The sequence below is a fragment of the Suricata suricatta genome, chromosome 15 (genome assembly GCF_006229205.1).
Source record: "Suricata suricatta isolate VVHF042 chromosome 15, meerkat_22Aug2017_6uvM2_HiC, whole genome shotgun sequence".
NCBI classification, from domain to species: Eukaryota; Metazoa; Chordata; class Mammalia; order Carnivora; family Herpestidae; genus Suricata; species Suricata suricatta.
In genome coordinates, this window is record NC_043714.1 from 62328153 (window position 1) to 62355208 (window position 27056).

The 27056-nt window shown below is 35.2% G+C and overlaps 1 protein-coding gene and 1 pseudogene across 1 annotated transcript in view; both read right to left on the bottom strand.

Moving 5' to 3' along the window:
* Positions 1 to 27056, bottom strand: part of ATAD2 (ATPase family AAA domain containing 2) — a 63719-nt gene that overhangs the window by 27776 nt on the left and 8887 nt on the right. The window contains exons 2-13 of the mRNA XM_029923321.1: positions 25261 to 25409; positions 20713 to 20759; positions 19277 to 19442; positions 18847 to 18949; positions 18421 to 18508; positions 17108 to 17272; positions 16387 to 16504; positions 10430 to 10537; positions 7235 to 7343; positions 6945 to 7060; positions 1523 to 1697; positions 837 to 925 (exon numbers count right to left, since the gene is read on the bottom strand). Of these exons, the coding sequence (XP_029779181.1) occupies positions 837 to 925; positions 1523 to 1697; positions 6945 to 7060; positions 7235 to 7343; positions 10430 to 10537; positions 16387 to 16504; positions 17108 to 17272; positions 18421 to 18508; positions 18847 to 18949; positions 19277 to 19442; positions 20713 to 20759; positions 25261 to 25409 (1433 nt within the window). The remainder of the gene's footprint in view (positions 1 to 836; positions 926 to 1522; positions 1698 to 6944; positions 7061 to 7234; positions 7344 to 10429; positions 10538 to 16386; positions 16505 to 17107; positions 17273 to 18420; positions 18509 to 18846; positions 18950 to 19276; positions 19443 to 20712; positions 20760 to 25260; positions 25410 to 27056) is intronic.
* LOC115279433 lies at positions 3948 to 4371 on the bottom strand (annotated as a pseudogene).

Genomic DNA, 27056 nt, shown 5'->3' on the forward strand with positions numbered 1-27056 from the left:
AAAACCTACCTATCACTCACATTATTATGTCTTGTTCCTCTATATATTATTTACAATAAAAACAACACTGGCATTTATGAAAGCATGAAAACATTTAGAGTATCCAAAATTAATTAAGCAATTACAGATAATACTTGAGACAATCTGAAAAGAGATTCTGAAATACTGAAGATGAACTAGGATTAAAATTTAGGTTCAAGTTCAGGTAGTGGCACTAAGGACAAGTGCCCCCACCTTGGCAGTCAGCTTGTCAAATAGAGGAGAAGCAGTTTTCTCATCTGAAAATTAAAAATTTGGGCTAATATAGTTGAATCTCAAACTAGTAGTTATGCACTAAGATATATTTTGTTTGGCCAAAGCAGTGTCTTAAAAGATCTGAATTAGTTGGCAACATGTAAAAGATATTTAACACAAAAATTTGAATATAACATTTTATAAAGAGTGCAAATTTATTTTTCAAGTCTGAGTCAGCTTCTGCAATTCAATAATAGGTTGGGGATAAAAACAACTGGCTATGCTCTTATAATTAGATGCTCAGCCACACTCCAAACCACAGCCCCTCACTCATTTCATTTGCCTTGCACCTCACTGGCCAGTGGGCATTTAAGTTTCTATCATGAATTAAACCTGTAACCAGGACTTTAATACTGTGCTTGTAAATGCCTGTAGAACAGGTTCATTTTTCTTTTTGTACTATATATTGGGGTTCTACCAATAAAAGGAAATTGCTGGTTTGTGAAGTATCTTTCACTATTTTGACATTCTATCCCTCATGCAACATCAGTACAGCTCAGAATACAGGAAGAAAGGCAGAAGTGCAATTGAACAAGTTTTACCTGTGAATCTGATCTTGCCTGCTTGATCGTACAGGAGCCAGACCATCAATTTCATCAAAAAAAATAATGGATGGGCGCATCTGATAAGCCTAGAAAGCAAGTCCAATGGTTGCATGTTAATATGAAAAACTTCAAATATATAGACTTACTATGAACCATTTTAATTTGTTTTTATTCCAACTTGCTTACAAGAATTTCTAATTTATAAATATAAACATCAATAAAGAACTATATTTTAAGAACTCAGACTAAAATATAATGCAAACTTAATTTTCTGCATTCTCAACTGGAATTATTCAAAATACACACTCTACTGGCCATATACCTATGATTTCCTTTAGCTATTTATCTTACAATGTGCTGTCAACACAATATGGGATATGAATTTGAAAGCCACTCTAGGGCAGAACTAATCTTCAACTCACATACTGAGACATAACTCACTACTGTTAAGTATGAGACTAACAGCCCCTTTCTGGATAGGAGACAGAAGACTCGAAAGAACTTAGATCTTATTCCTTTCTCTTCTTTCCATAAAACTGTCCATCATAGGTCAGTATTATCTTAATAAAGAATATATATTTGGTCTAACTGTTCTGCAAAGTGATTAATGCATGACATCTAATCCTTACATACATACATCTACATTGATTACAGATCTATATAGTGAAATTTTAATATCATACCTGATCAAACAGCAATCGTAGCTGTCTTTCAGACTCTCCTACCCATTTACTCAGACAGTCAGCACCTTTCCTCATGAAGAATGCTACTCTTTTATCCCCTTGACTGCACTCATTGGCAAGTGCTCTGGCAACCATAGTTTTTCCAGTTCCAGGTGGGCCATAAAACAAACAACCTCTACAGAAGAGTAAGTATTATTTTAGTACTATATTAAAACACAGACATTTAAACAAAATTAGAAACTAATTTCATGAATGCTATTAGTGAATAAAGACAACTGAACTATTGTTTCAATCCACAAAGCACAATTTAAAACCTAAAAATACTGATACTACAAAATTAACATTGAAAGGAAGTAAAATTCTTTATTTGAAACATATATTCTTTTAAAAGTTTATTTATCTTGAGAGAGCACATGCATGTTTGTGAGCAGGGGACGAGAGGAGAGAGAGAAAATTCCAAACAGGCTCCATACTCAGCATGGAGCCCCACAGGGGCCTCATTTATGACCCAAGATGATATCAAGAGTCAGCTCTTAATTAACTGAGCCACTCAGGTGTCCCCAAATATATTTTCTCTTATTCATTCATCATGCCCATCATATTACTTTACCTTGGATAGAAGTCAGGCTTAACAAGACTTGACAGTTTACTTTTGTGACTTACCAGGGGAAAGAACAGATTTTATCTACAATCTTTGGACTCAGTGCCAGTAACAACACCAGAAGTTGTATAAGAAAACATGTTGGGAATGAACAGAAGAGAAACTAAAAGAGAGAGAGCTTTCAGAGATAATTGGTGTTTGGGAGCTAGGGACTAGGACAATGTTAATAATTTGAAATCACTTATGGTGACATTACTGTCATGGGGTAACCTATAATTTTTCATTTATTTCTGAAGTTATTTATTGCTTAGAATAGAATTCTAAACAAATGGGCTATATCCCAAATTTAAAAAAACTTATTTTTCATATTAATTTTTGAGAGAAAGAGAGTGTGAGTGGAAGAGGCGCAGAGAGAGAGGGAGACACAGAATGTGAAGCAGGCTCCAGGCTCCGAGCTGTCAGCACAGAGCCTGATGTGAGGCCTGAACTTGTGAACTACAAGATCATGACCTGAGTTGAAGTTGGAAGCTTAACTGACTGAGCCACCCAGGCGCCCCTATACTCATAATTCTTGTTAGAAATGTAAAAACGGTATAGAAATAGACTATGTCATGGATTAAGTGCTACCAAAGAAACATGAAATAATCAATTTCAGACTACCATATAACTGCCCTTGAAAAGAAACATTAAGGAAGATTTCAGAAAAGCAGAAATGGCAGAAAAAATTCACACATGATAGATGAAATCTATTAGAAGTTAAGAACAAAATATGAAAGCTGGGTGCCTGGATGGCTCAGTCGGTTCAGCATCTGACTCTTGATATTGGCTCAGTCTGTGATCCTGCGGTCGTGAGAGCAAGTCTCCCACTGGGCTGCGAGCTGAGCGTGGAGCCTGCTTGAGATTCTCTCTCCCTCTTTCTGCGCCTCTACCCCTTGTGAGCATGTGCATGCACGTGCTTTCTCTCTCTCAAAAATAAACAGTAAAAAAGAATAAGATATTAAAAAATAATAAGAAATGTACATGATCAAATGCAGAGAGAGAGAAAAAAACCAAAGCAACCGTTAAAACACCAAACAAGTGGAATACAAACAAATGAAAATGTCGACATACAAAAATGAAGGCAGGAAAAAATTTAAGAATGTGTGTACTGAGCTAACAATGTGATTTGTGAGAAGGAATTGAGGATGCATCAAAGAGGAAGCAATGAGATATTCATGGTATTAATATTTGTGATGATAATAAACAAATCCACATAGCCAGCAACAGCAGGATTGATTTAAAAAAACTGATACATCCACATTATGGTATATTATTCAGCCATTAAAATAGAGAACGAACTACACAAAAACAGCAGTTTAATACAATTATAAATATATCAGAGGAAATGTTTGTTGTAAGGAAGGTGAGATGGAAAAAATTGGGAGAGTTGTTTCTTTCCAAATTACTAAATTACTTTTTTACAATAATGCAGTATTTTTTCTTATTAATAACTAGTATTTGAGAGCATTTTAAATATTAATGGAACTTAATCTAAGAAAAGTTCGACTTTTTATTTTTTTAATTTTATTTGAGAGAGACAGAGAGAGAGAATGTGAGGGGCAGAGAGACAGGGAGAGAGAGAGAAGAGAATCCCAAGCAGGCTCCATGCTGCCAGCACATAGCCTGATGCGGGGCTCAAACTCATTAAACTGTGACATCATGACCTGAGTCATAATCACGAGTTGGATGCTCAATAAACTGAGCCACCCAGGTGCCCCTTGACTTTTTCTTTCAATGTCAATATCAGGTAACAGTAAGGGAAAAAATATGGTCAAAATTACTATGTCAAAAACTATAATAAGTGCTTGATATTAGTGTAACTACAACTGAGTTATTGGCATAAAGTTCTTTGGCTGCGAGGAAGAACATTTGGTTTACTTCACTAATAGGAATATCTGTATTTAATGCTGGGATGGCTTCTTGGAATTTGTTGGGTTTTTTTAGCATAGTTATTTATAATTTTATGAGTGGAGTGGAGAGAAGTACTCATGATGGCTATTCTAAATAAAAGTATATATATAGTAACGAGGAGGTAGACAGGCAATGCAAGAGCCCTGTATTTTTGAGGCCAATAGGTTAGGCCTAAGGAGTTTGAGATTCAGGAATAAAAGCTCACACAAAATACAGTATGAAGCCAAATTGGAAGCTTAAGAAAAGAACAAAGCCATAAATCACTTTGTGGCAATGGCAATGATGAACTTTCTGTCATTTCCCCTGTGACTTCAGACAGTCTTGGGTCCCTGAAATGACCACTCAGGCCCCTCCTGACCATCTCAGTGGTGAGTCCCCTGTCCAAGCACCAATCAGAAAGATGCAGACAGGGTGAAGAGGGAAAAACCAAGTGACAGGCTAGGTCGCAATGGCAGCCCTCTCCCCATTTACTAAATTACTTTAACTAGGTGCTTCCAATGATTCTTCTAAAAAGCAAATGCTATTACTTTATTAATATGTTTCTAGTTAAAATTTTTTAAATTTACCAATGTTTAACTGTGATTAATGTACAGTACATAACTTTTATAATGGAAAAGGAACAAAGCTTACCAGTCTAAAAAAATAAACTAAAAAGAACAAACAACAACAAAAAACCAGTGAGACCACCCTGATCCCTTTTACTACTCTATGCAAGCAACTTGCTTGGATAGTTTACTTTCTGGTATAGCATAAGATGAGATGCTGCAGATTAAATTAAGTTAAAAATTCCATACTGAAGAGGAGACTACTAATGCCTGCTCAGGCCTACCACTAAGCTGGCAGCCAAGCTTATAAGCTTCCAAGAGAAGACTGGAGGATTTGTCTTTGGGGGAGGGGGGACCCTGACTAGATACTGACTTCGAGGACTTTGAGTTATATCAATAGAACTCCCCTATGACCCAGCAATAGCACTGCTAGGGATTTACCCAAGGGATACAGAAGTGTTGATGCATAGGGGCACATGTACCTCAATGTTCATAGTGGCACTTTCTACAATAGCCAAATCATGGAAGGAGCCTAATAAATGGATCAAGAAGATGTGGTGTATATATATACAATGGAGTACTACATGGCAATGAGAAAGAATGAAATATGTCGATGGACCTCGAGGGTGTCATGCTAAGTGAAATAAGGCACAGAAGGACAGATACCATATGTTTGCACTCACAGGTCTAACAGGAGAACAGGAGAAACCTAATGGAGGACCAGGGGGAGGGGAAGGGGGGAAGAAGAGTTGGGGAGAGGGAGGGACACAAAACCCAAGAGACTACTGAATACTGAAAAGGAACCGAGGGTTGAAGGGGGAGGGGGAAAGGGGGGTGGTGGTAATGGAGGAGGGCACTTGTGGGGAAGAGCACTGGGTGTTGTATGGAAGCCAATTTGACAATAAGCTATTTTAAAAAAAAAAAGATTGTAGGGGCACCTGGCTCGCTTAGTCAGTGGCACATGCAACTCTTGTGGATTTGAGCCCCATGTTGGGTACATAGATTACTTAAAAATAATTTTTAAAAAATCTTAAAAATAATAATACTAAAATAGGGTCTTAGGTTGACTCACGGAGAATGCAGTTGTGCTACAAGACTAAGAATAACCCTGAATAACCCCTCTTGAAGGAGGCAAGAGAATAAAAGCTCCAACCAGATCTACTAGAAAAATGAGGAATCAATAAATTATTTGATATGGTTAACTGTATGAAAGAGCTTTTTTAGTTTATATGCCACTGAAGTGAGCACTGAAGAGTTTTATCTCTAGAAAACTCTGTGGATAAACTGATAAGCATATACAATTATTTTTAAAAACTCTAAAGAACAACAACAAAAAACCCCACCCACACATAAATAGTATTAAAGGTGATGAGAAAGAGTAGGGTTGTAAAAGAGAGAAAATGTAGTCACGATATACTATCTATGGCTCAGCTGTAAAAAAGTATTTACATAATCATAAAGCACACGCTGAAAATTGATTCAACAATTGCAATTGTGCATAAAGAAGCTCCTGGGAGTATATGAGGATGGGGAAAAAAATGTGTATATATGGAGAGTGGGGAAAGCAAAAGAACCAAATAGTCACTGTTCATGTTAGAAGCCTACAGATTCTGTCTAAAATAGAAGAAAACAAAAATTGTAGTATTAGCATATTATTAAAAAATATATTGGTAAATACCTAATAGCTAAAGGAGTTGAAAGCAGTTGGTACTGGAAAGTGGGTATTGAACTGGAGGAGGAAGAGCAGAGGGGGGGACTACTACCACTGTCATTTTTTCCTCTGTAAGACAGTACCATGTAAATTTTATATTATGTATGGGGTGCCTGGGTGGCTCAGTCGGTTAAGTGTCTGACTCTTGATCTTGGTTCTGGTCATGATCTCAGGGTTTGTGAGGCTGAGCCCTGCACTGGGCTCTGTGCTGCCAGCACGGATCCTGCTTGGTTTCTCTCTCCAACCCCCCGCCCTCCATTTGCACATTTTCTCTCTCAAAATAAATAAAAACTTTAAAAAGTATTAAAATTATGCACATATATTACTTTGATACAAACCTGAAACAAAATTATAAAAGTGAAAGAAAAAACTAAAAGTATATGTGAGAGAAATTTCACTATATGAAAAGCACTGGAAATTATTTTTCTTTTTGTGGAGAATTAATTTTGAAATCATTTTTCAAGTTAAATATTAAGAAAGTAAAATTATTCAAAGTACCCAGAAAAGGATGATAAAATTATTATAGACCTAAAAAATTTCACTGGAAAAGTGTTATCTTTCTGGACAACAGTAGCCCAGTCCATATTTTGGCTAAAATAAAATGCATTAAATTACCTCGGAGGTTGAATTTTAAATTTTTCAAAGACTTCTGGATAAAGTAATGGAAACACCACCATCTCTTTTAGAGCTGCAATATGATTAGACAGGCCACCAATGCTGTCAAATCGTACCTGATAATGGAAGGGAAACATGGACATTCTCAGATTTGGAATCAAAATTAAAATGTCACTCCATTCCTAAACTATGCTCAACCCATATACAATCAACTGGAACACTGGTGTTTAACTTTAAAATGAAACTAAAACAAACAGTATGTATGTTCAAGCATACAAGATAGTACTCACTGAAGAATCTATCTGCATCGGATCAACATCTGCAAGACTTGCTCCAATCTTCATTCTATCTTTAAAAATTCCTTTTAACTCATCTTTCCGAAAATTTAGTGGGAGGCACCTATTAAAAAAAAATTAAAAAGAAATACCCATCAGGCTGCTGGGTGGCTCAGTCGGCTAAACATCCAACTTAAAAAAATTTTTTTTAATTTATTTTTGAGAGAAAGACGGGTGGGGGGGAGGCACAGAAACTGAAGCAGGCTCCAGGTTCTGAGCTGCCAGCACAGAGCCTGACGCAGGGCTCGAACCTACAAACTGTGAGATCATGACCTGACCTGAGCTAAAGTCCAGCGCTTAACTGACTAAGCCACCCAGATGCCCAGAACATCAAACTCTTGATTTCAGCTCAGGTCATGATCTCAAGGTTGTGGGATCGAACCCCACTTTGGGCTCCATTCTGAGTATGGAGCCCACTTAAGATTCTATATCCCTCTACCACTCATGTTCTCTCTCTTTCCAGAAAATAACAAAAATAAAAATAAAACAACCATCAGTTCACTTTATCCCCCAAATTCCATGTCAGAATATGGACATTTTTCTTAAAAATTTACAAACAAGTTGGGGCACCTGGGTGGTACAGTCAGTTAAGCATCTGACTCTTGGTTTTGCCCAGGTCATGAACTTGTGGTTTGTAAATCTGAGCCCCACATCAGGCTCTCTGTTGGCAACACTGGGCCTGCTTGGGATTCTCTCTCTTTCCCTCTCTCTGTCCCTTCTTTGCTTGCTTTCTCTCTCTCTCTCAAAATAAATAAACATTATAAAAAATAATTTTTAAAAACAAGTTAAATTTCAATCAGAGCAATTGTGAAATTATGTATTTCAACTTCTTCATTTTCTTTATAGGTTGAGAACTTTAATGTTAGAAATATTTCTATCTTAAGTTTTATTATTAAAGATATATAGTCAAACGAAATTCCAGTGTTTAAGATGCCACAGCATCATAAAGTAATTCATGGTTGGCAATTCAGACTGTATCAATACACTTTATAACTTGTGCTTAACATATACTGAATATTTACCACTTGTCAGGCTGTTTTAGGTGTTTTACATGTAATAGTTCATTAAATCCTCAAAACAGTCTATTGAGTAGGTATTATTATTTCTCCTATTTTAAAAGAAAACTGATGGGGTGCCTGGTGGATTGTCTGACTCTTGGTTTTGGCTAAGGGCATGATCTTGCAGTTTATGAGTTTGAGCCCCGAATCAGCCTCTACTGCTGACAGAACGGAGCCTGCTTAGGATTCTCTCTCTGCCCCTTCTCTGCTTATGCTCTCTCTCTCTCTCTCTAAATAAACTTAAAAAAAACTTAAAAGAAAACTGAGGCACAAAAAGATTAACTAGAAAGCACAAAGTCACAACTGATTGTCAGTTCCTGTACTCAGACCAAAGCAGTGTGTCTCCAGACCTGCAACAACTCTGCTACAGGACCTCTCCATCAAAATATTCATAGTCCACTAGGCATCTGCATCCACATCAACCATCTTAAACAAGAATGAATGACTACCTTCCTAACTACTTTCAAAACAGTCACAGATTATAAAAAATATACCTAGAAGTACCTGCTTGTTTTATAGATGGAGTGACACATTGGAATGCCTAAGCAAAGAAATACTACTACAACTGAACACAAGTAAAAGCACACCAACTCACTCCAAGTGACAAGTATTGCTATCTCCAGACTCCACAAGGAATTTATACTGTGAAATCTAAGATGGACACGTTTTCAACTGTGGCTTTTTAAACAGTATTTCTCAAATAATTCTTTTACTTTTTTATTAACGTTTATTTAATTTTGACAGAGCATGAGTGGGGGAGGGACAGAGATAGGGAGACAAAGAATCTTGTGTAGGCTCCAAGCTCTGAGCTGTCAGTGCAGAGCTCAACACAGGGCTTGAACCCAGGAACTGTGAGATCATGACCTAAGCTGAAATTGGACGCTGGCCAACTGAGCCACCCGGGAACCCCTCTCAAATAATTGTTAATAAAAATTTAACTGCATTATATAAAAACTACAGGATTAGATGTATATTTCTATGAATGAAGGCAAAGAAACATCAATCTAAATAATGTAAGCTTTTGATGATCTAACTCACTGCTGCCAAAAAAAATGAAATGTAAGTCAAATACGTAATTTAAAATTTTCTATTAAATATACTAAACAAAGAAAAAAGTAGAACTAATTTTTATGATACATTTTACTTATCCCAACATATCTAAAATGTATCATTTTAATATTCAAAGTAAATATTTACAAAATTGAGATATTTTACATTCCTTCTTATACTGTCTTTGAAATCCAAGAGTATATTTTTTTACAAAAATTTACAATATTCCTCAATTCAGATTAGGTACATTTCAAGTGCTTAATAGCCACATGGAACTAGTGGCTACCATACTAGGACAGAGCTGATGTGATAAAAGAATAGACCTTAGGATACAAAGAATGGTTGGTTTGCACACCCTTTCAATTTATGTTTCTAATTGCTTCATTGCAGTTTTTACTCTATAAAAATATTATTTTATTAGGATACAAGTACTTCATTTTTCACTCCCCTGACCACATCTGTAAAATGGGTATAATCCTTGCTATAAATTTATTATGAACTTACACGAACTTTATACTATAGACAGTCATGAAATAAGTAAACCCATTTTTGTAAAAAGTTCTACAATAAGAATATATTATTATAAACAGAAAAATGTATTTGAAATGGAAAAAATTTCAAGTTTCCTCGGGTCCATGTTTATTAAGCACCATTTTGAGCTATACAATGAGTGTGAAAAGAAACACGTTCTAATCTACTGTGAATTTCAAATACAGATATTTCAAACAAGATGGCATTCTAGTTTATACATTAACTTTTTGTATAATTTTTTTAGAGTTTATTTACTGGGGGGAGGGGCAGAGAGGGAGAGAGAGAGAATCCCAAGCAGGCTCTGTGCTGTCAGTGTGGACCTGACTCCATCCCATGAATTGTGAGATCATGACCTAACCCAAAATCAAGAGCTAAATGCTTAACTGACTGAGCCACCCAGGCACCCAAATTTTTAAATTTGGTCAAGCTGTTATCTGCTCCCAAATTATTGTCTTCTCACCACTTAAAAAAAAAAGCCTGGAGTTTTAAAAGACATCAGTATGAGACTTACCTGTTAATAGCTCTATTGCGGCTCCTTTTTCTCCGTCTCTCAAAATGTTGTTCATCTTCAGAAGAGGAAGACGAAGTGGAGTCGCTACTGTGGATTGCATGCCTTCGCCTAAAGTAAAGAGGAAAACTGAAATCATGACGAAAGAGGGCAGGAAAAACAGAGGCATAAGATGCAACATCAGAAATACCTAAGGAACCAAAAAGATTTATCATAAAATTAATACATTTGCTGAAGCAATGAAGTAGGCTTTGATGGCTGAATCTTTGGGAGGAAATAAAAAATGTCGATAACTGAGAGGAAGAGAAAGAGATAAGTGGGTGTGATAGAGCTGACAATCAAATGTTCGTTATGATACAATATGGTCCAGGCAGCATGACTTCTTAGTCTTGATGTAAATCAGTTATCCTCAAAGAGAAAGGTGGGAAAAAGAGGGTATTAAACTCTTTGGGACTATAACTTCAGGAAGTATTTTCAATATTATATTACATATAATTTCACATTTGTAATATTATACTATATACAATTTCACCTTTTGAAATGTTAATCTTAAGAAAAGAAGAATGTTTATCCAAACCAAGAAGGATCAAGAAGAGTTAAAAAATACTAGGAATAGAGAAATAAGATGCCCTTTTATCTACAGTATGATCATCTGTAAACTCACAACTGCCACTTATTGCTGTGTCAATATGGATGCGTTACTTAACCCATATAAGCCTTAATTTTCTCACAAAAAGGAAGTTAGAATATAACCAAATTCTTAGACTGGCTGGTAGTACTAAATAAGATGCCAAACTACAAATACTGAAAAATATTTGAAATCACTTCCATCTTTGTATTGTTGCAGAAGAGCCATAGGAAAAACAATCTAGCTGGGAATATCTTTAATCATTGGCTCAGGGTCTAGGGCTTTTCCTGAGTCAGAGTGCAATCATAGTAAATAGATATTTCCAGAAATATTAAAGGTTCACAATCTATTATCTCCATAATGTAGGTCCAGAATATTGTACTCTGAGAATAAGTTTTTCTACTGTTTACTTAGCAGGATCTGAAATGTCATGAAGATCGGAGGTTGGGGGAGAGGGGAAATGGGTGACGGACATTCAGGAGGGCACTTGTTGGGATGAGCACTGGGTGTTGTATGGAAGCCAATTTGACAATAAATTACATTCATTAAAAAAAGGAAATGTTGTAAAGGAAATTCATAGTCTCTATTTGTCCCACTTACTCTGATTATTCGTATGTTCTGCTATCACACACTTGACTAGGCAGTGCTGGCCCAGACACTCCTAGAGGTGTTAATGTTACACATCACCTCTGTAATTCCCCCTTCTCCCCAGTCTGAATTATGAAACACAAATGGCCCCAAGGGTTTTGGATAAGGGGTTATGGAAACACAGATATTTAAATAAGCAAATAATCCTCCAATGTCCACCTCCCCAAACATGCCCAAGACTATTCTTATGATCAGCCTGAAACTAAAACTATCGAGTACAAGTATGCAATTTTATATGAAAGACTACTTTACTTAATATTAACACCATTAATATGACAAAACATCTCTAACTTGGAGGCATGTAATTCACATAACTATGTGAATTCAATATGTACTCACATAATTAAGACTACACAATAAAAAAGACTAACATTTATTAAATGCTTCTTGTACCAGGTAGTAGATATGTTATCCCATTATTTAATCTTAATTTGAACTCTGGACAGGTACATATGAGCATGCTCACTTTAGAGTTGCGGCCAATGTGACTGGCTTGTAGTTTAAATAACTTGCTCAAAATATCAGAATTAGGCAATGATGATGACAGACCTCAAACTGTTGTCTATTCAAAATATCCAAATTCTATATACACTGATGATTTCCAGTTGTTTATTTCACAAACCAAGAGTTATAAACAAACAACAAAACCTGTGGACTGACATAAATTTTCCAATGTTTGATTTGAAAAGTAGGATCTTTTAAAAAATGTTTAATGTTTATTTAATTTTAGGAGAGACAGAGTGTGAGCGGGGGCAGGCAGAAAGAGATGGAGACACAGGCCCTGAGCTGTCAGTACAGAGCCCAATGTGGGGCCCAAACTCACAAGTTACGAGATCATGACCTGAGCTTAAGTCAGATGCCCAACTGACTGAGCCACCCAGGCGCTCCTCAAAAGTAAGCTTTTTAAACATTATAGTTATAACAATGGAAACATAGAGTACTCGATACATGGCAAATAGTATTTTAAATGCTTTACAAGTATTAACTCGTCTAATTCTCATATTACTGTGAAATAGCTAATATCATCATCCTCATTCTATGGGTCAAAAAACTGAAATGAGACGTTAAGTAACTTGCTAAAAGCTCAGTAATAAGTGGTAAGGCTGGGCCTGAAACTTAGCAGTCCTAGTCATGGGTCCAGGGTCTTCAAAATTACTCTATACTCTAGAAAGACCATTTTTTTTTTCAGTTTTAGAAAGATTCTAAACACACATACCCACATTCAATCTTTTTCATTTTACTAAAAACATGTGAAATTTTGGCATAGACAAGCACTGGACCAGCACTGTGAATTTAATCAGTGTTTAGAGTTGTCAATTCTAGCACCTTGACAACAGGTAAGGGGCACTTTGGATACTGGTGAAGCAACGGTCGTCTTATGTTACCTTCATGTTCAAAGGGACGGGGCCTGTTCCAGAAACTGTTATTCTTAGACTGAAACTACAGAATAAACCTTAAATGAGGAGAGGTTACTAATCATTAGAAAGAAAATCCTGCGTAAAGACAGCGTTCCTGAAGCCCTGGCTCCTAAGCTATGGTAGGTATGCCGGAGACTCTTGGAAGATCCTGCACTGTGGTCTCAAGGTTTTCCGACCATTTGCCGTGGATACCAAGAGCAATGCCCAAATGATTCTTTAGATGTGGTCTCTGGTCCCATGCCTAAGTAGGTGAAGTAGGACATGAACTATAAACAGAAGCTGGTTTCTTTAAGAAAAAATAAAAAAGGCTGAGCAAAATGACCAGTACGGTTGTTAAAGGGGAAGAAATGTTCACACCACCTTGGTAACAAGTGTTAGAAAAAAAATCATTTAAAGGGCTACATTCAAAAGGTCAGATATTAATAGCTGAGATGTGGAGAAATTGGAACCTGCATACATTGCTTGTGGGAAGGTAAAATAAAGCAGTCGTTCTGGAAAATAATTTAGCAATTCCCTGAAACAGTAAATACAGTTAGCATTTGATCTAGCAATTCCATTTCTAGGTACATACCAAAGAGAAAGTGAAAACATACGTCCACACAAAAAGTTGTTCACAAATGTTCATGGTAGCATTATTCACTGTAGCCAAAAAGTAGAAATAACCCAAATGTCCATCAGCTGATAAATGGATATGCAAAATATAGTATATTTATATAATTGAATCTTATTTGGCAATAAAAAAGAATGAAGTACTGATACATGCTAAATGTGGATGACCCTTGAAAATGTACCAAGTGAAAGAAGCCAATCACTAAAGAGACCATGTATATGAAATGCCCAGAATAGGAAAGTCTAGAGAGCCAGAAGATTAGTGGTTGCTCAGGGCTGGGGAGGATGGAGGGACTGGAGATAACTAAAGAGTACAGGATGGTGGGTGGAAGGAGGGGAACAACAACAACAAAAAGAGTACAGGGTATCTTTCTGAGGCAAGAAAAATGTTCTGAAATTGTTTGTGGTTATAGCTGCACAACTGTGAAAATACGAAAAGCCCTTGAACTGTACACTTTAAATGGGTGAACTGTGCAGCATGTGAATTGCATCTCAATAAAACGGTTGTCAAAAAGAAAACAATTTACAAAGCTATCAAAACCAAAACTAGTCATTAAGTCAAATAATGTGACTCGGGGTACAATTTCAATATCTTAGTTCATACTTTAATTTAAGTGTGTCAGAAGGAATAAACAAACAAAAAGCAGAATCAGACCAGTAAGTACAGAGAACAAGCTTGACGGTTGCCAGACAAAGGTGGGGGAGGGTTGGGGGAGGTGGTATGGGGGGATGGGCAAAATGGGTGACCAGGGGTGGGAGATACAGGCTTCCAGTAATGGAATGCGTAAGTCACAAGAACAAAGGTATAGCATAGGGAATATATCATCAGTACTATTTTAATAGCACTGGTATGGTAACATATGGTAGCTACACTTGTGGTAACCAAAGTATAACATATACAGTTGCTGAATCACTATGTTGTATAATTGAAACTATTGTAACATCATGTGTAAACTACATGCAAATAAAAAATAAATAAATACATAAATAAATACATAAAAAAATAAATATGTCCAAAATCTTCCACTAGTCTATGAGATCTAAGGGCAGGAATCCTGACTTAAGTCATTTTTATATCCATAATGCTTAGCACATAGTAGTACTCAAACATTTGTTAAATAATTGGAGTAAAAAGAAAAAAATCCTGCACCCAAAGAGCTTTGAGACACTTCACATAAATAAAGGGCAGACTCTGTGAACCAAATATGGGAACTTGAGCACCAAAGGAGAAAAAAAGAATTTCTACCTGGTGGAAGATTCATCATTATAGGTGGTGACTATAGAGGCAGCCATTAAATGTTACTTCCAGAATAGTACACCCATTAAAAATGAAAGAAGAAATTTAATCTCAAAGTAACTGCCAGCCTTTCACTTTTGTTAGATCTAATAGAGATTTGTCCTTTAAGTCAGGTAACCAAGATGGCTGCCCTGGGCCTTATACTTGGTGAGGATTCCAGGGAACATTACAATTTATCCTCTTTATCCTACCAAAATACTGGTCTTTAACAATATTTCAAAGGGGCCTATGAAAAGTAATGATACTGTGGCCTCCTTTCAAGTGCATATCTTGGGCAGCCCTGACAGGGTGCCCTCCTGATCCTCCATCCTTCTGGGCTCTGGTTGTATGGAAAAGGGATGATGAAACAGGAAATCTAGGATGTATGCTTGTGACTCTGACACTCTCAAGATGAAATTCATAGACACAGGGGCACATATAGTATTTCATATTCTTCCTAAAAGAATTTGTCAGTATCTACAGAAGTGTTGCTTTCCATTATTAGTCTGCTTCTATGAGGAGACTTCCAAGAACTGTTCGAATAGTTGAAGTCTCCTGGGATTTCAGTCTCACCTCTGAGCAAATTAATATTAGGAAAAAGTACCATTGCCACACATATGTCCCTTTTTCCATGCCTCTTTAATCTTCACCAGCAAGCTCTCTCGTTCACGAACTACTATGTTATTATTACCCAGAAAGTTGTAATGAATCAGAAAACCTTTTTTAACTTGGGAAAATGAGGAAATAATAAAGAATTACCTATTTGGTATATGAATATGACAGAACAACCAACAAGTGTTAGGATGTAGAAGGAAAAGAAACCCTCAAACAATTTGAACAGTGAAAGAAAATTAACGTTTCTTACTGTTTGAGAAAAATAAATTTTAAAAAAGTGGAAATAAAAACTGGGGGGAAAAACCAGATCCAGAAAAGGATGGTCAGCATCATGAAAAGTCTAGAAAGCTATGTCACCTAGAATGTTCATTACAGTAAGAAAATATGTCTGTGATATTATGTGAACACAAGACTAAACGCTACCCTCTAACTTAATGTGAAGATTAAATGAAAGTCTATGTAAGATACTTAAACCAAGCCAGAAATACAGTAAACACTGAAGCAAAGGTAGCTCTCGATTATTAAAGTGTGGAACAACTGAATAAACTACCTTACCGTGGTAGTTAACAACTACCTATTAATGGAAGCAAAAGCAAAACTAGTCAGTGCTGGTAGGGATAAGAACACTACAGGCAGAGAGGACCCTGCCGCCAGATATAGGATTCTAGAATTCTATCTGGATACACCCAATCCTAAGACTCTAGAATCCTACCTAACACAGCCACAATTATGTTTTTATAAATCAATCAGTACTTCAGAACCAAACCTGTTCATTCGTTTACAATAAGGACTTCTTGGTCCCGCAGAAGATAATCTATATCTTGGTCTTGCAGGAGAAGCTGGGCCAGTGTAAAATATGTTGGGCTTTCTCTGGTGACGAGGTTCTAAAAAGAAGAATCATAAGTATGTAACATATAAGTACTTATGAAGATAATTTTGCTCCTTATCTAAATACTTACAAAGGTGCTGCCTTCCATGAAAATACTAGTACATATCTAGTATAGACTGTTTTACTGTTCACATTAAAGTCATTTATGCCTGCAGGGTTGCTATTGAAAATATGTAAAGCACAGACACCCCACTAACCAAAACATACATTGGCCATAAACAACCATTATGATTAGACTGATGCATAACAGCTGGTTATCAGTTCTGCAAACATATGCTCATTAGGACTAAAACACAACTTGTACATAAATCAAAAGCAGTCTTACTTACACAAAGTAACAAAATAAGCTAAGTTAAAAGCTACAAACATCTAAAGTAAGTAAAGACAGACATGAAATTCCAAAACAGCTCTATTATTTACTTTGGCCAAAGCTAATATCTAACTTTCTTGAAGTAATGACTTCCTGCACATTTAGGAAAGACAGCAGCCATGGATAGTCTACAAAATGAAAACATGAAAAAAATAATAGAGGAAAGGCAGTAAAGATAAAGGTAATATAATTACATCTTCTCCTAGAATAGGTATATGTAACACTTACTTTCCAATGGAGCCTGGTAATAAACAGTAGCTTTTCTCTGCCTAAGATAGTATCGTTTCTGATTATCTTCTTCCCCATCTTCTTCATCTTCATCATCATCTTCTTCATCATCTTCATCTTCACCATCATCTTCATCATCTTGGTCTTCACCTTCTTCAGATGATTCTACAATTAAGAAACATTTACTTTCAGGATGCTCGCCAAAATGTTAATTTTTTTATAAAGTGGAATTGAAAAAGAAAGAGACCCTCCTTTAAAAATTTATTTACTTGTAGATTGCTCATAGAAATGCTTCTTTTGCAGCATTAAATGAAGATTTTAGAAAATGAAGTAAACTGTAGAATTAAAAATAACTAGAAGAAGGAAAAAAGGACATAGAGAAAGAAGTTTAAAAGGTACTGTCAGTAGTACCAAACTAAAGTTTATGGTATTGCTGCTGATTTCATTAATATGTGACTTTAAGTCCAAGTTAATTAAACATGTTGACAAATTAGAATGTCTCCTCACTTAGCTTTTTTCTTTTTATATATTTTCTTAATTTTAATTTTTTAAGTAGGCCTCATGCCCAGTGTAGAGCCCAACACAGGGTCTGAACTCATGACCCAGAGATCAAGACCTAAGCTGAGATTAAGACTTGGATGCCCAACTGACTGGGCCACCCAGGCACCCCAACTTTTGCCTTTTAAACTTAAGTTTTAAATTCCATCCAGACCTTCTGGCTGTCACTGAGCTACACAGAGCATAACTCAAATAATTTACTTAAACAAATGTAAAACACTCTCACCAAATATTTAAAATGCATCTCAGAAAACTGGTTTTTACTCAAGTTCTAATAAATTACAGTTTTATTTCCTAAACAGAAAAGCAAAACTTAATTTTAATCACCTTTCAAGTAAAATAGGTAGAGATGTATTGTCTATAATGTATTATATAAGCAAACCGGGTTTATTTGCTTTAGATTTGTAGATTTCAAGTACTTTCCCAAACAAAATATACTATAATTTTAAGCTCTCCCCGCCCTCACTTTTACGTCTTCTTTTTTTTTTTTTTTTTAATTTGAGAGAAAGCGAGAGAGAGCAAGAATCTTAAGCAGGCGCCATGCTCAGTATATGACATGAGTTGAAATTAAGAGTTAGATGCTCAACCGACTGAGACACCAAGACACCCCTCCCCATCCTCACTTTTAAATTATGACCAATCCTTTGATCTCTCACAAAATATCAATAACATCATAGCTTTCTGAATAAAAGGGCTATAGTCTACTAAATAAAAAGTGCTGAAATTCAAACCCAGAAGTACAACAGAAGACTAACCCACACTGCCTTCTTGATTGTCAGTTGTTTCCTCATCAGTTCTTTGAATACCTTTTTGTTTTCCTCTTGTGTACATATTAAGATTTTCCTAAAAATGTTTAAACAGAAGTCATTAACATTTAGCATATTTATTTTTAAAATTTCACTAGGACCTTCCTATCTTAATAAAATGAAGATATTTATAGCTATAAACTCTTAAAACTCCAGCAATATCTGGTGACTAAGCAAACAAATGCTTAACAGTTTAAAGATGCTGAAAACAATGAATAATATACTCAAAAGACGGACAGGCATTACAGAAAAAAGGTTATGCTGGAGATCACTAAATCAGCTGTGAAATGGAAGGAGATATTCTTTTTTACTGAAGTACAGCTGACACACAATGTTGCATTACTAATGTTCCAGAGTGAGGAAGGATATATTTACTTCTTCTGTTTCATTAAACACTCCCAAGTCTTCAAGTTCCCTCATTCGCTGTCTACGCATCTTCTTCATGTCATCCATTTTTTGAAGTACAGCTTCAGCAGTGCTTTAAAAAAATTGACATAAATATAAGCTAAAACTACAAAAGAGTGGTATAGTTTTAAAAGCTTGATTTTTCTCCCATTCTATTTTTTAAGTGCTGGGATTTTAAATCTCTACAAGGCACTGACTTACTTATGTAAAGATATTCTAAAATTTCCTTCCAAGAATTAAAGACCTATATAGAATTATTCAAAGTCTTCTAATAATCATTCTCCCTTTTGCTTTGTACAGCTGAATGCATTAAATACTCAGACTAGTTGAAATTTATGATCCTCCCCCAACAACAAATTATGCCATCTAAATCATCTTGATCTAAATAATTTTTACTTACTTCGTTATAAGTTTGTCAAACAGCACAGACTGGTTCACACTACCATAACGACTTCGAATCCTACAACTGCGGCGAACTTCAACATCACTATTCTTTTCATGCAAACGTTCTTTAGTTGGAACATTGTTTCTAGTCCTCAAGGACCGAGTAACTGGAATCACTTTGTCTTCAAGATGTGTAAATAAAAGTAAATGGAAAGATTTTAAATAATGGCATTTATAAAACAGTTCTAAAATGAACAACTCAATAGCTACACTTTCATATAACAAAAATCAGAGTATCTTGAACTTACCTTTCTTAAGAATATTAGGAAACAAAAACAAAATTACAGCATACACCTACCATATGATCCAGCCATTCCACTCTCCAGAAATAAGGGAAGATATATAATACAAAGATTTGTACACAAGTGTTCAAGGCAGGTTTGTGATAGCCCCAAACTGGAAACAACCCAAATGTCCACCAAAAGATGAATTACAAATTGTGGGAAATAACCTAAGTGTCCATCAATGGATGAATGGATAAAGAAGATGTAAAATATACCTACATAAAAGAATACTAGCTGTCTGAAAAAAAAAAAGAATACTATTCAGTCATGAGAAAGAAGAATATCTGGTTTGCAACAACATGGACGGACTTTGAGGGCATTATGCTAAGTGAAAGAAGTCAGAGAAAGACAAATATTGTGTAATATCACTTATAAGTAGAATCTAAAAAAAGGCAAAATCATAGAAACAGAGATTAGGATGGTAGCAAGCACTGGGATATGAGAGAAAAAGGGAAATGTTCAGAATGCACATTTCCAGCTATAAAATAAATAAGTTCTGAGGATTTAATGTACAGTATAGAGATTATAGTTTAATAATACTGTACTATACAGTTCAAAGTTGCTAAGAGAGTAGATCTGAAATGTTTTCACCACAAAAAAGAAATAATTATATGACATGATGCTGATGTTAGGTAAAACTGTGATAGTAATCATTTTGCAATATATAAATGTACCAAATTAACATCTGTTGTACACCAACAACATGGATGATACTCAGAAGTAATTATACTAAAAGAAAGCCAGACAAAGAGTGCATACTGCATAATTTCATTTACATAAAACTCTAGAAGATTATATAGTGATATAAATTATATTATATTATAGTGATAATTATAGTGATAGAAAGCAGACTAGTGATTGATCAGGAATCTTGGAAGTGTGGAAAGCCTGGAGAGGAGCTGGGTGTGATTATACAGAGGTCTGAGGAAGTTTTTGGCAGTGATAGTTACCTTCACTATCTAATTGTGGTGGTGGTTTCACAGCACACTTATGTCAAACCAAACTGTATACATTAAATATGTACAGTTTACTGTATGAACCTCAATACATTTATACACAAAATATGAACTATAGGTTTTAAATCTGAAATGACTTTAACATTACTTACCTTCTTTGCACTCTTCTTTTTTATTAGCCTGCTGTCTAGCCAGTTGCCTATATTAAGAAAAAATTAAGTGATCAAAAATAGTTGACATAATCTTAAGTCCCATATTTTATGATACTAAAAAACAGGATAAAAAGTTAAATCAGCTTAGAGAATACTAAGATACTTAAAAGGCTAAAAAACACTGAAAAAGAAAAAGCTTTAGGATATCTATGCTTATTTATGTTTAGTTATGACTAAACAAACTCTGAGAACCCTGTTGTGAAATGCAATGTTACATGCACGAACTCTTAAACAGAATTAATCAAATCCAAGTATCTTACTTAAAACAAGAAATTATATCATTAGCCTACGTATTTAGGTATAATTAAATTATAAGTATTGAGCAAAAGCAAGACCATGTGTTTTATATCACCAGGATATAGTTATCACACATCCTTGAGATATGTGTAATCATAAACAGAACTAATGTCCCTTAGCAATATGTTAATTTCCTTCTAAAACATTTGCTGGCTACAATCTTTATGACATGCATTATCATTCACATGCAGAAACATTCCCACTTATGAATCGGATATCTCACTTACATACTAGCACACAGAAATCTACTGAATTGGGAAAAAAATACTTTCAAAGGCTTAAAAAAAAAGTACCCTCTCCTCATATTTTTTCCAAAATCCACTGAGCAAAGAGTTTGTCTCATTAACTTATTTTTAGGGACTCAATTTTCTGGAATAGCTACATCTATTAATCAACTGTATGTCAAGTTATTTGCAAGTGGGCTAATTATACACATGGGATTTCAAATGTGACACTTTACAATGGAACCATCTTATCCTTCTAGAAGAGTTAAATCATGTGTCCTCACAACAATGTAAGTCATCACTAATTCATTATCTCTTTTGATAAGAACCAAGAACAAAATAAAAACATTTTGAGCAATCCATCAACAGGTCAAGGATAGCTTGTTTACAGGCTCATAAACATTTCTCATTAAGGAACCCCTCCATCCATACCATGCATGTCTACACTTTTACATCAGTCCCTATTAAACGCTAGGAACACAATTATAAGACAATGTTCTGTCCCCCTCCCCTTGTGTCCCCTCTTTCTCGCTCCCCTTTCTCCCTCCCTCTCTCTCACTCTCTCTCTTTTTTTTTTTTTTTTTTTGGCCTGTTGGGAAATGGGAGCACCTTTCTGCTTGCAGGGGCTGATAAACTTTTTCTTAAACAGATAGTAAATATTTTAGGCTTGTGAGCCATAGTCTCTGTCATAACTACTCACAAAACAATTCTAATACTGAAGCAGTAAAGCAGTCACAGACAGAATGAATGGGCATGGCTGTGTTCCAGTGAAACTACTTAGAAAAACAGGTGTCTGGACTTTTCTCAACCCCTGAGAATCTGATAAAAGCTATGGATCTTTTCTACCTAGAAAACTGCATATACACATGTAAATTTATACATTCTTTCAGAGGCTTCATGTGTCCCCTGAAAACTATGATTACTGGACCATAGTTAAGAACTCCAGGACCAAAGAAATATACATCCTGCCCTCAAGGTACAGTTACTCAAATCTCTCTCTATTAGTCTAACAGTCTTGGTCCCCTGGTCTTTAAGCCTTAGATAGAAAACAAAAGAGATGGAGGTACACAGAAAGGAAGTAAAGAGATTACTACAGTCAGGCAAACTATCAAGGGACAAAAGGGTCACCCGAATAAGAAACAGGAAACTATATAAAGCAAAATTCAACAGCCGCTTCATCTAAGTCTTATACAAACAGATCCTGATGTTATCACTATGTAAAATAAGTCTTTGTAATAATGATCTTACAGAGATTAAGATCGAAGTTCTTCCCCTCAGAAGACATGTAAATGGACAATAAGCACATGAAAAGATATTTAATGCTATTAACCATCCAGGAAATGCAATGAGAACCACAACGAGATACTTTCACACCCACTGAAATGGCTAAAACCAAAAAAAGACGACTATGACAAGTGTTGACAAGGATGTGGAGAAATTGGAACTCTCATACACTGCTGGTGGGGAATATAAAATGGTACAGCTGCTTTAGCCGACTGTTCAGCAGTTCCTCAATGTCCCAGCAATGCACTCCTAGGTATATACCTTAAACAATCAAAACCCTATGTCCACACAAAATCTGAACATGAATGTTCAGAGTATCATTCATAACAGCCACAAAGTAGAAACAATCCAGATGTCCATCAACTAATGAGTAGATAAAACATGATATACTCATACAATGGAATCTTCTTCAGGAATAAAAAGAATGGAGTGCTGATGGGTACTACAATAAAATGAACCTTCAAAACATCATACCAAGTGAAAGAAGCCAGATGCAAAAGGCTATAAATGATTCCATTTATACAGAATGTCCCGAATAGGCAAATCCACTGAGATAGAAAGTAGATTAATGGGTCCTAAGGGACCAGTGGGGAGGGAGAAGGAGGTGGAAGATAATATAACAGGATTTCTTTCTGGGGTGATGAAAATGTTCTGAGATTGACAGTAGCGATGGTGACACAATAATGTGAATATTCTAAAACCACTGAATTAGGCATTTAAAAGTTTTATAGTATGAGAATTTATGGTATGTGAATTTTATCTCCATAAAGTTGTTATTTAAAAACAATTTGAAAAGACAGTAATTCAATATATTTTAGAAGGAATCAAATTTAAAAATACTAAGTCACTCATCTTTAAATCCAGATTTAAAAAGTACCTATTTTAAAACATTGCTTTAATGCCTTTTGAACATAAAGTCCAGCACAATGCTTCACAACTTGAATAAGGTACAAGATTTTTTAAAGATAAAGACTTTGAGGACTTCCAACATTAAATTTTTTTGATTACGTACAAGCCAAACTAGACATAGATTTATTTATATTTTATACAAATAAAACTATGAAACCAACGAGTAACAAAAATATTAATATGAGGTTTGCTGCAATAAAATAGCCATTTGCTGTGTGAATGTGGTATAGACCGCTATCAGTTTCTCTTGTTTGGTTTCTTGTATGTCACGACTTAATTCATCCACTTCTCTTATTGAAGTATTTCAAACCTTCATTTCAACAGCATGTCATGACATCACATCCATGGCTTTCCCTTCAAAACATCATTTATGTATTAAGGTCAGATCATTTTTTAATCTCATGAACCTGAGATAACTCAAGCAGTACAAGTTAGTGCCAACTTAGTTGTAAATACAAATGTAGGGCCTGAAATTTTATGACTATTCTCAGTAAGGTAGCAATTTAGATGATGCAGAATGTTTACTTTTTCTTCAGAACATGAAATAAAACTTAAAATTCTCACACAGAATCCAAGGGCCACTCCCCTCACCCCAAGATGACCTGAAGCTTCAGAAATAGTAGGGTAGTTTAAATTGTATTTCAATCCTGTAAGTTGTACATTTCTCACTCTACTTTAACATCTCTGAAATTAGGATGTGTCAAAATTGATGGAATGTCATAGTTTAACTTTCAGTGTTTTTTCCTCTTCTACTGTCTCAAAATGAGTGTTTAAATTACTGCTATCTTGGATTCCATGAAATACAGTAGCAAACATGCCATAAATAATGGATGAAAAAATGGATGCAAATTTTAAAATATGTAATGAAAGACTATTTAAATAAAAGTAACAAAAAAACAGTAACAAAAAGCAACCTTAAAAGGGCATGATATCACTTATCTGGAAAATCTGCTACATAAAATAATCAAAATCTACTTATGAGTAGGAGGGTTCTAGTCCTATAAGTCATTATGAGAAATTTATGAGAAGAATTAATATATAAAACAACTATTTCATCAAAAGAAATTTATTCTAATTGGCACTTTCCCACTCATTTATGTTAGGTCCACCAAAGTAGGAAGAAAAGTGAAGTTTTTAGCTAATGAAATTTAAATCTGCCCCAAACCAAACAAATCCAAGTTCCCCGAATCACCTATCTAAAAATTCACTAAAAATTCCTTGAATATTAAAATGGAATTCATGCCACCTACCTGAGGATAGGTTCTTGAGAAATGAAATTTAAACATGTATTAAGTATCTAGTCACCTTAGACAAGTAAAAAAAAAAATCATGTTCCATCTCCTATGTGAAGACTGCTCTAGAAGCATACTAACACAAATTCATAAATAACTCAGAATTCATGAAATACTTGATAGCAAGCAAATATAAATATAATTACTATTTTGAATAAAGGCTTTGAGTAAGTATGAAACAAAACCACGTATCATAAGCAACTTAAAAAGTCACAAAGATACTCAAGTAGTTTCAAGCAACTTTGTCAGCTGCACTCACACATATCACAAATATTGTCTTTGAACAAGAAAATAAAAACAACCCTGGTACATATTAAAATTTCAATTCAAACATATTCATTTGTGGCAATTTCATTTCAAATAAATTACATTTTACAACCCTGGAATTTTGATGACTGGTCAAGAATACACTTAAAAATTTAATACAAATCCTAAGTTACTTTAAAACTATTTTGAATTGGAATTCAACCATCTTGTATTACCTTGTAAAATGCCTTCCATTAGCAGGTTTCTCTGTTATTTCCATATTCTTATCAAAACTAGAATCTGAAGAATTCTGTGCATTTTTTCTCAAAGACCTTAAAGCACGTGTCTGGTGGTAGGTTTCAACTTCCTTAACTGAAGTCCCATCCTTTAAGAAAAATTAAGAAAGCCATCTAAGTTTTTCTTCAGTCAAAATCTCTAGTTAAGTTTCTCCTAACAGTTGTCTTTGATTACATGTTTGTAAAAACTGCTTTTTACACAGAATCATTCTGCATCTCCCCAAGAAACTACAATAGTATCTAAACTAAGTAATCATTTCATGATAAACAAATTTATCAGCAATGTCTATGAAATGGCTAATTTATGGTTTAGTGATGGTTTGTAGCTCTATTTCATAGCAAGTACTCCAGGGACTAAAGTTTTCCACTACTGACAAAAAGTTGTAATAGTTCATTACACTAAATACTCTTTTATTTTAAGGCTACAGAAATCAGAAAGACACACACACAAACCATTACCTGCCATACAACCACTGGCAACAACTTTAAAATAACTGGACTATCAGAACTATAATTTGGGCTTGCATGACAAAAAGGAGTTATTACCATCCCTTTCACGGTTTCACCCAGATGATGCAACACTTGAATTCAAAAACTGTTTATGTATGTTAATCTGTTGTAAAAACCATTGCGCTCTACGTAACTTTATTATTGCTCAGTGGACTAGTTTCTTAGTGGGCTGCTTTATGAGCTACAAAGGTTGTCATAAAGTATTCAAAAGTTCATAAATATCTCTCTGAAATCATATAAAGGTTACTTTCACATAAAAAGGCCAAAGTACCTAACAAGTTTCTAATTACATGCTATACTACTTTGAAGATTGATAATTTTAGTAAAATAGGCAGTATTTTTAAAAACCTGCAACAATTCATATACTCCCCGCCCCCCATTGGCTGGCTTTACCCAGTTGTTTCTTTTTGTTTTATTGAGACATTCTGTCATTTAATTTTGCTTTGAGAGCATTTCGCTGGTTCACAACAAAACAAGGATATTTAAACCACAAGCATTTGTGTTAAGACTTAGACAGGTATTTCATAAAACATTAAGTGATATGAATGGTTTGTTACCACTTTCCTCAGTGTACCTATATTAAGGATGTTTGAAAAAGGAATACCTACACTTTTGAGTAGGTGTATTATTATTTTTTTTAATTTTTTTAATGTTTTATTTATTTTTGATACAGAGAGAGACAGAGCATGAGAGGGGGAGGGGCAGAGAGAGAAGGAGACACAGAACTGGAAGCAGGCTCCAGGCTCTGAGCTAGCAGTCAGCACAGAGCCCGATGCGGGGCTCGAACCCACGAACGTGAGATCTGACCTGAGCCGAAGCCGGAAGCTTAACCGACTGAGCCACCCAGGCGCCCCAGGTGTATTATTTTTATAACGAACAGCTACATCTTAGATGGGTGTAGTATAACAAGACTTTCTAAGAAAAATTTTATGGCAATCTATTTCCAGATTCTCAACTTCCATATATACTTAAGAAAAAAAAAAACTGATTTGATTTGCCTGAGAAGGCCTCCTCTTCCATTTACCTTTCTCCCATTTTACAGAAGAAAGTCCTATCTCTCAGTCATTCTGAATCTTATCATTGTGAACTGCCTCAGGCCTCAAAAACCTTCCTAAAGCCAAACAAAGAAAAACACTAGCGCGGGTGTCAAGAAATTGAATGACAAAGCTAGGCAACAAATCCTTTCTTTTGTTAGGTAGTTTCTAATTTTCAGCTTTCAACAAAAT